Source organism: Macrobrachium rosenbergii, chromosome 20 (assembly GCF_040412425.1).
Source record: "Macrobrachium rosenbergii isolate ZJJX-2024 chromosome 20, ASM4041242v1, whole genome shotgun sequence".
NCBI classification, from domain to species: Eukaryota; Metazoa; Arthropoda; class Malacostraca; order Decapoda; family Palaemonidae; genus Macrobrachium; species Macrobrachium rosenbergii.
The window spans coordinates 20,352,501-20,364,742 of record NC_089760.1 but is presented as its reverse complement, the minus strand read 5'-3'; the positions used below and the strand labels follow the sequence as shown (position 1 = coordinate 20,364,742).

Here is a 12,242-nt window from a genome sequence, read left to right as displayed (position 1 = left end):
AAATTTTTCATCAGAATGCCCTTTAAATTAGTGAATCACCAAAATAAGAAGTAAAACAATGGTGCATATTTTAAACCAGTACAATACACACTATTTGAGTAACTTTCACAACATGTTTTGTCACTTTATTTCTTACCTCTTCATCGGCAGCATACTCTTTCCGTATCGGTTTACTCCAATCATCAGGCGGAGATTCTCGTGGTTCCCAAACGTTGTTCTGATGATGACCTTCTAATCTCTTTATTCGACGTAATCTCTCACTGGTAATCACATCTTCCTACAACAAAGTTAAAATTCACCATAAGACATTAGGAGCAAATAATTTACTTGCATCCTAAAATAACATACAATAAAGTTAAACACAAAGCTGCATTCACTCAACTGGCAATTTGGCAGGAGAAGTCTCAAACTCAATGTGCAAAAAACTGAGGGTGTTCAACAGACAAAACAAGCAGCTTGCTAGTGTGTGAGCCTTCAAAATATCATAGCAAAACAATATTATACAATCTTTCTGGTTTATGAATTTTAGGATGTACCCCTACTTGTTATTAGTACTTCTACTTTTTCAAGTTTCTATAATTATTGTGTACAAAGTTAAAAAGGTATCCATATACATTAATGCAAAAATATGAATCATTAACCTGCACAGGCCTGCTAATCTACAATAGTGAACAATTAAGGTATAGTGCTGTGATTAATTTTTCTATCAACCACGTCACTTTTTAAAGAAAAGTGTAATGGTTGTACTGTACTGTGTTGAAAAATTAATTTCTTAAACATTTACATTTAAGTACTTATCTTACAATTTTCTCATATAATATTTATGCAGTGCAATTCTTGCTACAATCCACTCATAAAACAGCTAATGCACCTTTTCAGGAAAAAAATTATTTAAATGCACCTACTGCTGACATTAGCATGGCCTCACTACTCAGATTACACTGTTGTTTCATACAATATAAAGTGTAAAGGATCCACTGTATAATCATTTAATATGTATTCAAAATGTTTTACAGAAGTACTACATTAATTCTGAAAATATTTTGGGAGGATATCACTCATCCTGTGAACTCTCCCCTATAAGTTCACCATTAGCTATTTACTGTTATTCTACATATGCCTATAACTCATTCTTTAAATACTGCACTACTAAACTGTCTGCAACACAAACTCTGTTTCCTATTCCTGCCCAAAGATGAGGAATACATACTCCAATTAATCACATAAATAAATGAATGGTAAACTCCCTGTACAGTATTTGTGTTCTCACAACTCGTGGACTCTCTGATTCGCTGGATTTTCTGTGGAACATATCTATAAATTACTCACGAAAAATTCGGCAATTCGCTGACTTTTTCGTTGAGAAACAATCACTAATTAGTATATTATGATGTTATTTCATGACTAAATACATTTTTTATGATAAAAAAATTATTTACTAATTTCCAAATATTATTAACAATAAAATAATAATAATAATAATAATATAATAATAATATTACTGTAAGATTAAATAATATATAACAAGATGAAAGAGTATGTAACTCAAAGACAGAGAGAATCAAATGGTAAAAAACTGGTTTCCTCTCCCTCCATTTTGGGGAACCCTTTACAGTACAGAAGGGATCTCATTAAAGTGAACTCTGCTGACAGCTGACCTCTCAAACAGTTTTTTTTTTTTACCCTATAGATATCATGCTCAGAACTGATAGTATGAAATATGACCTTTTTATTATAAAATTAAGTTTTATATATATACTTACCCAGTAATTACTTAGCTAAGAGTTTCTACTCGAACGGCAGTTAGAATTCTGAATTCCGTGGCAGTGATAATTTTCGGGGTACAAAAGAGGAACAACATCGCCAACATGCCTATTTGTTTATGTATAAAAAAAGAGTCCATGTGTGGGGAGGAGGGTGGGCTCCATCCATAAGTACTAGGTAAGTATATGTAAAACTTAATTTTATCATAAAAATGTCATTTTTATATACGTAACTTACTCAGTAATTACTTAGCTGATTCCACTCAGAACAGTGGTGGGGATTCATGGACAAAGGCTTAAGTTATAATTGATAAGATAATTGTTGTTCCTTACCTGGTGAGAAAGCTGCTGCAGGTAGATACCGCCTCTGGTGGCGCTCATCTCAACCTGTAGCAATGTGGCGGCATGGCCATAAGCGCCTCTACATAAGTGGGACACTTCACAGCAATGGAGTACTCCGAAGGCTGACGAAGTATAAGACCAAGCTTTGAGACAAAGGTGGCATACGTAATTGCCCCTGCCCTGGGCACAGTACCACAAAAATAATATGCCAGAAAACAAAGTCACCTACAACATAATTAAACATAATGATTAAAAACAAGACCACTACCCAACACTAAAACTGGTGGGCACTCCAAGTACATCGTACCTTCCCAGGCTCCCCAAGAACTAAACACTATTTTCAAGGCCAAGAGAAAAGGAAAGGAAGGGACATTTCCTACACTTCCTCACCCATCACCATGCCAGCTACGTACACAGGTCCCAGGGTGCTTTATTTATCATAAACTGTCTCAATGTCCTGCAAATAGTGCATCGGAAACACCGACTTGCATTTCCAATGAGCTGCCTCCAGGATCACAGAGAGAGAGAGAGAGAGAGAAAGATTGTGTTTGAACGCTACTGAAGTAGCAACTGCTCTTACCTCGTGAGCTTTAACTTTCAATAGCGAAAAGTCAGTCTCCACTAATTGAGGGTGTTCCTCAACGAAGAGATCCCTCAAGAAAAACAAAATGGCGTTCTTCGACAGGGGTCTAGAGGGGTTTTTCACTGAACACCAGAGATTACTAAACTGGCCTCTAATCTTCTCTGTCCAATGTAAATAATATCTGAGGGCACGTACTGGCCACAGCTCTCTCTTCTCCTCTTCCATGCCTAGAATATCCGAGAAGCTTGAAATCGAAAAGGAATGGGGCCTTGAATGCAATGGGTTTTCATTTTTCACTAGAAATCCTGGCAAAAAGGAGCAGACTACATTCCCTTGTGAAAAACCAATCCTTTTGTCTATTGCTTGAAGTTCACTTACTCTCTTAGCTGTTGCGAAGGCAACCAGAAAGAGAGTTTTCCGAGTCAGATCCCTTAGAGAGGAAGAACGCAAAGGTTCAAAGCTAGGGTAGGAAAGCCACTTAAGAACTACATCAAGATTCCAAGAGAAGGACTCCTCTTTCTTGGACTTGGAGATATTGAAAGACTTAATTAGTTCGGACAAGTCTTGGTTGCTTGAGATGTCTAGACCCCTATGATGAAAAACGGAGCTGAGCATTGCTCTGAAACCCTTTATTGTTGAGACAGACAACCCCTTAGATGATTTCAAATAGAGAAGGAAGTCTGCTATCTGAGCAATAGATGTTTTAGAAGAAGAGACTTTGTTCCTTCTACACCAACTCCTAAAACGTGCCAACTTAGCTTGGTAGACATTATTGGAGGAGATGCGTCTACTTTTGGCAATAGCCTCTGATGCTGATTTAGAAAATCCTTTTGCTCTGATGACTATGTAGGCAGTCGAAATCCTGTCAGGGCCAGAGAGGATAGGCCATGATGAAACTTCCTGATGTGGGGTTGTCTGAGAAGACTTGGAATCTCGGGAAGGGACCTTGGAAGGTCTACGAGGAGATCGATCAGGTCCAAAAATCACTCCTGCGGCCAGTAGGGAGCCATGAGAGTCATCCGTACATTGTAGTGTGAGCGAAACTTCCTTACTACTTCGCAAATCATCCTGAATGGAGGGAAGTCGTAAAGATCTAGGTTGGATCAGTCCAGGATCACTGCATCCGTCTCCCAAGCTAGAGGGTCCGGAAAGGGGGAAACAGAACAGAGGAAGGCAGTAATTCCTGGAAGTTGCAAACAGATCTATGTTTGGCTGACCCCATAATTTCCAAAGGCTGGCACAAACGCAAAGATCTACTGTCCACTCCGTGGGCGGAATTTGCTTATGGCAGCTCAGCTCATCAGCCAGGACATTGCACTTGCCCTGTATGAACCAGATGACTAATAGAGTCTGGTTCTGATCCGCCCAGCATAGTAGGTCTCTCACTACCTCGCAGAGTGAAAATGAGTAAGTCACCCCCTTGATGTCTGATGTACGCTAGCTCTGTGGTATTGTCAGCATGTACTTCTATAGTCTTGTTGTGTACCTGTGTCGCGAAGTGTTGCAGACCTAGATGTATCGCCTTCAACTCTCTCATGTTGATAAGAAGCCCTTTCTCCTCCGAAGACCACCTCCCCGAGACTTCCAGGTTCCCAAGGAGCTCTCCCCAACCTAGGTCCGACATGTCGGAAAAGAAGTCTAGGTCGGGGCTCACCAGAACAAGAGACTTCCCTCCCGAAAGTCTTTCTGCGGACCTCCACCACCGCAGATCCTCCTTTATTTCTGGGATTATTGGAAAGATGTGACAATTTGGATGCACCTTCCGATCCCAGCAAGCTCTTAAATAGAACTGGAGAGGTTTCATGTGAAGTCTCCCATCATACGAATTGCTCCAGAGAAGCCATCGTCCCCAAGAGACGCATCCACTGGGTGGTGGAGCAAGAATGAAGTGAGAGGAAGAGGTCTACCTTCCTCAGACAGTCTTCTGCTCTCTTGAGTGACGGAGAAGCCCAAAAACTCAGAGTCTATCAGAACTCCCAAATAGGGAATCTTCTGAGTGGGAATCATTTGTGATTTCTCGAAGTTCATTAGTAGTCCTAATTCCTGGGTTAAAAGAAGAGTCTTCTGTAAGTACTCCATGCAGCGTTTCTTCGTGGGCAAACGAATTAGCCAGTTGTCCAGGTATAGTGCGGTACTCACTCCCGCTAAATGTAGCTGACCCCCCAAAGGAGCCAACACTCAAGTGAACACTTGTGGGGCCGTCGAGAGACCAAAACAAAGCGCTTGAAACTGATAGATCTGGTCCTCGAAAATGAATCATAGGTATTTCCTTAAGTCCGGGTGAATTGGAATATGGAAATAAGTCTCTTGCATGTCCAGGAGATCATCCAGTCTCCTGGACGGATGGAAGCAAGAACTGAGTGGATGGTTTCCATGTTTAATTTTGTTTTTTCTACAAAAAAGTTCAAAGCACTTGAAGTGGGGTTGTCTGAGCAGACTTGGTCGCTGTGGTAACAACCTCGGGAAGTCCGTCAGCAGCTTGAGGAGATCAGGGAACCATTCCTGTCATGGCCAGAACAAGGCCACTAGAGTCATTGTGACGTTCATGTGGTTGTGGAACTTGCTGAGGGCTTCTCATATCATGCAGAATGGTGGGAAGGTGTACAGATCCTTGTTTGACCAGTCTTGTAGCATGGCGTCCGTCGCCCATGCTAGAGGGTCTGGTATTGGAGAGCAAAAAACTGGTAGATGAGATTCTTGGATGTCGCAAATAGATCTATAAGAGGTCTCCCCACAGCTTCCACAGATCCTCGCACACTTGCGGATGAAGAGTCCACTCTATGGGGAGCACCTGACTGTGACGGCTCAACCCATCCACAAGGACATTGAGCTTGCCTTAGATGAACTGTGTCACCAACTTGGTCTGGTTGTGGTCTGCCCATAAAAGGAGGGTTCTTGCTGCTTCGCAAAGGGAGAGTGAATGAGTCTCCCTTACTTCTTTATATACATCAGGGCCATAGTATTGAACGAGTGTACAGTCACTACTTGATTGTGGACTATTGAAGCAAAATGCTGAAGGCCCAGCCGAATTGCCATCAGCTCCTTGAGGTTGATGTGCCAGTGAATCTGCCCCTGGGACCAAGTTCCTGACACTTTTAGGTGCCTAAAAGCGCTCCCCAACCCAGACCCGACATGTCTGCATAGAAGTTTAGGTTGGGGTTCAGAGGAAGAAGGGACTTCCACCACCGGAGATCCTCCTTGATTTCTTGAGATGTTGGGAAGACAAATGTCTGGATGAGCTTTCCTGTCCCAGCTGGCCCGCAGATAAAACTGAGGAGTTCTCATATGTAGCCTTCGTAGGGAAAAAAACTGCTCCATGAAGGCTAAGGTACCTAAAAGGCTCATCCATTGCTTCACCGAACAGGTTTGGCAGGCGAGGAACTCGTTGACTTTCTTCAGGTATTACTGTACTCTTTTGGGTGATGGAAAAACCTGAAAACTCTGAGAATTTATCATCATCCCCAAATAGAGAATCATCTGTGATGGAACCAGCTGGGACTTCTGAAGGATGATTAGCAGACCCAACTCTTGTGATAAATGAAGGGTCTTCCGAAGGTCCTCCAAGCACCTCTCCTTTGACAGCGATCGAAGGAGCCAATCGTCTAAGAAGAGGGAGATGTTTATCTCCACCAGATGAAGCCACTTAGAGAGCGGAACAAAGACTCGGGTGAACACTTGCGGAGCGGTCGAAAGGCCAAAGCATAAGGCCCAAAACGGGTACACTATGTTGCGAAAAACAAAACGTAGATATTTTCTGGATTGTGGATGTATAGGAATGTGGAAATAGGCATCTTGCATCTCTATAGTAGTCATCCAGTCGCCCTAGTGAATGGATGACGTGACAGCATGACTTGTTTCCATCTTGAATTCTGTCCTTTCGACAAAAAAATTCAAGGCGCTTACGTCCAGTAATGGCCTCCAACCCCCTGATGCCTTGGGGACTACTAAGAGACAGTTGTAAAAACTGTCCAACTAGATTTCTTCGACTTCTTCGATGGCTGTCTTCTCAAGGAGGGCTGACACTTCGTTGGGGAGGGCCGAATACTTCTCGGATACTACTGAGTAAGCGGTCAACTTGCTAGGCATGTTGACTAATGGGGGCTTTTCCCTGAATGGGATGGAGTAGCTCTGTTTCAGCACTGACACAATCCACTCCTCCACTCCTTGTGCTCCACCTCTCCCAGTAATGGAGGAGCCTGGATCCTATTGGCACATGGAGGAAAGGATCCTCACTTTCGAGCAGAGGCTTGGAAGAGTGCTTCTTAAAAGGTCAGGACAACAAGCACAGGTTTGCCCTAGGCCTAGACTGGGCTCTGGGTCTGCCACCTCGAAAGGGAAGAGGCTGAAATGGAGAATGGGTCCTTGTATTTGTCAATGGAGACTCCCTGGGACATCTAGACGAGCAAGCTAAAAGGTCCTGTGTACTTTTCTTCTGAAGTTCCAAAGAAAAGTTGCTGACAGTAGACTGAGGCAAGAGGTGCTGGCGACCAAGAAGAGAATGCAATAGGGCAGACTTCTGAGAAGCAGTGACACTCTTTGTAGTAAATGAGCACCAGAGCTCTCTCTTCTTCAAAACTCCCATCACACTGAGAGCCATCTCTGATGCCCCTATCTGTGCATGACAGGACATTCAGCCAACCCGATGTGACTTCCTCAGGGAGCGAAGAGCAATTCTTAATCTTGCGGGCTAAGGCCCCCACCAACCAGTCTAAAAAGCTTAAAACTTCAAAAATCCTAAACAATTTCTTCAAACGGTGTCGAGTTCTGTAAGGGAGAACATCATCCTAGCGGTGGTGAGAGGCTGACCTGCTAGATGAGTTAATAAGTCCTGAGAAGTCCCCCTGGGAGGAAGCAGCCACTCCAAGTGAGGGAGTTTCTCTGGTCTCATACAAAGAATACCTCCAGCACATAAGATGAGAGGGAGGATAGCTGAAAGAAGACTTCCCCTGATCTCTCTTCTCTGAGAGCCAGCCGTCCAGATCATTGAGACTCTTCCTTGAGGAAGATGAAAGCACCACCTTCAGTAACCTGGAGGAGTCGGAAAGCTTGTCACTGATGAAAAATATTGAAGCCGTGGAGGTTGGGGCTGGAGGTGAGAATAATCCTGGAAAGTTCTGCAGCAAGTACATCAATACAGCTGCATAAGCTGTTGGAGGGGAGCCCTGATCCACTTCACCAACTTCACCTTCATTCTCCGACGAAACGGGGGATAGAACCAAATCTTGAGGGGCCTGAGCCGAAGAAGGCGGCTCTCTCTTGAGCAAGTTTAAGATGTCTGCCGGCTGACGCTGAATGGGAGCTAGCGATGGGTCTGTTGTGTCTGCAGAAGGCATCTGAGCTGGAGTCTTGGGCGCTGAAGGGCACTTGTGCAATGACGGGCACTCAGGCGTAACTGGAGGAATGGGCACTCGGGCACTGACAGGCGCTTGGCCGGTAATAGGTGCTCGAGAACTACCAAGCGTCTGGGTGTTGCTGGGAGATTGGTTGCTCTTGGGAGCCCAGGTGCGCTACTGGGCGCTCGTGAGATGACAAGGTGTGTCTTGAAGTAGACGAACACTTGGGCTCACGCACAGGATACACTGGAGAAAAGCATTCTGGGGAATCCCAGAAACTACAAGAAGGCTGCTGCAGGGGCTCCTAAATTTCTTGTAAGGCACTGGAGGTGAGCAGACTGTGTCCGCCACAGACCTTGTCAGTGGCCACGATTCATCACTAAAGCGCCACTGGTGCGTATTCTCGGGGCTGGAAGCCTCAGAACTCGAGGATAGCCTACTCACTTCCATTTGGATGCCCTTCCATTGGCTATCCTTTGCCACCACCTGGGAAGTTACAACAGGTCCGACTAAGGCAACGACTGCCCGTGGGCAGACCCCACCGACCTCCCTTAGGCCTCCGGTATGACTGCTCCCAGGTGTAGGAGAGTACGCCAGTGACTTTTGCCTAGAAGCGTTGACAGGACGAGCAGCCGCCGTCTCCACTGACACTTCGCTAACACTAGCACTTTTTTCCACTTTGTCCATAAGGACACGCACTAAAGCACTCAACTCGCAACAGGATGGATTGAGCTTTGTCCCACGGGAAGATAATTGTCCCTTTAGGGACCTTATCCAACCAAACCCAGGCTTCTTCCATTAAACTGGAAAACCTGGATGGGGGAGGGGGAATAGGTCGGCTGGAAAGAACTTCAGTTCCCCCAGACGACGAGTGCCTAAACCTTCGATAGTCAAAGTGCCGATATGCAGAAGGGCAAATAAGGCCAGTCGCCACGGGTTTGGAAACCCCTGGGAGGAAGCTGATCATGACAAAGAACCAGTGATTTTTCACCGCCTTGGGAGAGACGCGAAGACGCGACATCAGAGCGGCATGCCACGACACTAGCGACCATACCAGCGGACCAGCAGGAAGAAGAAGAAGATGAAATAAAATAAAGAATTAACCAAACTAACCCCGCCTGCCTCACTTACTGCCCTACCTTCTACCTGATGTGTTTCTACACTCATGGGCCCCAGGTGGATGTTGATAACTGCCACATCCACTGCTACCTCCCCGCACAGGGAGACATCTCGGGAGGGTTGCGTGTCCAATCTGAACTTTTCAATGATTGGGGTGACCGACCCCCCCCTGTAATGCGGCGGAGACCCGAGCACCAGGGTAGAGAAGATTACAGATCTCTTCTAAAAGCACGTAGGGGTTGACAGACGCAACCTGGAAAAGAAGGTAGGATCTATCAAAATATACTACTCAATTGCACGTTTCTAAATGAGGCATCAATACCGAAAGACGCTAAAGGTTAGTAAGCTCTCATCACTTACAGACTCAGCGGACACCAGTTCGCAGAAAGCGTAACAGAATTCACAGTTGTCTGGGTACCAAACAATCACATCCCCAACCTATAATGCACAGCTGGAGTGCGAGCGGCACACTTCGTGTCCGCACGGTTGCCGGAGAATGGCCTGACACCCTGGTTCCCGACAACGTACCATCTGTAAGTGGATTGATGGTATATGAGCATTATTAAAGCAAGAGCCGCCGGAATAGGTCCGGCGACGAGTAAGAATACATTAACTCAGCTTAGAAGATGATACAAGCAAAACAAGGCAAAAACCCCTCTGGGACTGATCCCGGCAGCAAAAACTAAACTATTGTTTAAACTGACGAATGTTCAAACCTGTTATATAAACAGGTACTCTATGACATTCCGCCGTAAAAAGTCACTGAGAACTCATTGTGTCTTATATTTATGGGGACGGTGTCACCGTGGCGGAGCAGGGGGGCAGGATGTATGGCCCCTAACCGACCAGCCAGGGCAGATATTGGAAACCGCCAACAACCATAACCCGCACCACCGGAGTGGATAATGAATAAGAACAACGAAAAATCAGACTAGACCGGCGGGAAGTAAATACTAACATACCATAATTGTTATCATGCGATCACGGAACAATGTTCGACGCTCCAGCTACTAATCAGTAACACATTAGAAGCGAGCTAACAAAACACCGCCCGTATGGGAAAGGTAGAAAGTGACAGAAACCTGGCAAATTGCGACCGGTCGGGTGGGTAGCACCTTCCAGACGCCGACTAAAACCACATAAGGGGATGCCGAACGCAAGCGAACGGCTTCCCTCTTACGCGGATAACGCACAGGTGATGTCACCAATTCTAACCAATAAGGTAAAGGGACGGTAACTAGGCTACATACACGAGAATAAGGAGTTAATGATCGTAGCCTACTCTCCAAAAGCCATGCTTCTAGGACCAGTCAGGAAGGCCAGGGTTAATGCCACTGGTGTGGGGAGAGGACGACTCACGTCCTAACTCAGCCACTGGAGTGGGGAGTTGCTACTGGTGTGGGGAGAGAAGGATCTATGTCCTAACTCAGCCACCCTTCACAAAACTGGAACAACATGGACAGTAGGTAAATTAAAAAGTAAGGATCCCTCACGCTTAAGGAAACTCGTATACTAGACTAACCTCACCTCCCAAACCTAATGGACTGGTCGGGAGAATTAGGTAGCCTGAACATCGTGTAAGAGCACCGTCATGCCTAGCCTAGGTAGGATAGGCTAGCTAAAAACCTTAATTAGAAATAAAATTACCAAGTATATAAACAACAAAATATCATAGGAAACATTCGTGAAATAGGGTAGCCTAGGATTAAACATATCTAATACCAATATGAATACAAGGTTGATTCGACGACAGGGAGGGTTGAAGGAAATGCATTATCTTCGGTAACATTTGGGTAAACGTCAGGTACCCAAAATGGCACCCTGAAGTCGTATCGAATACAAAACTTAATCTAGGAATAAATATGTCATCCTGCTTGTACATAACAGCTAACATCATGAATAAATAATTTACATCAACGAGAAGAAACCAGTTCGCTGGAAGAGAAGGGAGACCAATAAAAGGACCCAAATTCTATTGTCAGAAAATAGGGGACCTAAAGCCTTCATGATAGCGAAGAGGCAAATGACGATACTACATTCCCAACCAGCGAAACGGTAAATTCTCCAAATAGGCTCCAAACTAGATGGAGTAAATATATAAAAACTAGGAGAATCAATCATTAACCAAAAAGTTGAGATTCAAGGTTGAAAACGAGCAGAGGCAAACATACAGCACACGCCAGGACATGAAGCAGCGCTGTTGAAATTAGGTAAACAATAATTACGTAAACCTAAAATACGATGCCTCTGCGATAATAAACCAACCAGAATTAGTACTTAACTCAGATGGTGAGAAGATCTCGGTGGAAGACATAATGAGCTGCAAAATTTGAGAACACAAACAAGAACAAATTTTTACGTGTTCTTGAAGCAGTGCTAATTTTTGGAATGACGTTACGGTATCGTGATGACGCTTGGTGGGTGAGCGGGCGTTGTAACGGCACATCCATTTGGGACTTTGAGAATGGAGAGATCTGTTGGGCGAAGGCCTGTGATGGTGGTGTAAGTTCACCCCTAGTGTATATAGACATTGATTAGATGATCGCTCCGGGGGTAGTAACCCCGGCATTCTAGATAGCTTTTTCTCTGGTATATTTAGCAATTATTATACCTAGAAATGTGCTAATTGGAACCTTTTCACTCGGTGACACAGGTCGAGCCCAGAAAACCCCATTTTGACATCAAAATTACGTACGAGTTTCAATTCGAGGCTGGCAAGGGGGTCGGGTTTGGAAGTGAGGTAAAGGTAAAGCAGGAATATCGTCACCAGCAGAACTAACTACAGTCTTGCTACGTAGTGTCTGTTTTTCGGCTCTAGTGGCTGGCTTACGTTTCCTGTCTCTGTCCAATTTCGCTAAATGAGACCCCCAAAACCTTCTATTTTCTAGCATCCCACTCTGAAAATTCGTTATATGTTCAATATCGGAAAAAGTTGAACTCTTGAAAAAACTTGACAGTGGCGTGTCTGCGAGAAGTTTACGTGAATTATACAACGTTGGGTCTTCGACAGTTTATGACATAAAGAAACAGAAAAACCAGTTGCTCAACTTTTTTGTTAACAGTGAATTGAAGCAAAAGATGTTTAAAAGGAAAACAATGAAA

The 12,242-nt window shown here is 44.5% G+C and overlaps 1 protein-coding gene across 2 annotated transcripts in view; it reads right to left on the bottom strand.

Annotated features, from left to right (window-relative positions):
* LOC136849132 (synaptic plasticity regulator PANTS) overlaps nt 1-12,242 on the bottom strand; it is a 35,410-nt gene that overhangs the window by 12,283 nt on the left and 10,885 nt on the right. For both annotated transcript variants that reach the window (XM_067122158.1, XM_067122159.1), the window contains exon 3: nt 137-277. In XM_067122158.1, the coding sequence (XP_066978259.1) occupies nt 137-277 (141 nt within the window). The remainder of the gene's footprint in view (nt 1-136; nt 278-12,242) is intronic.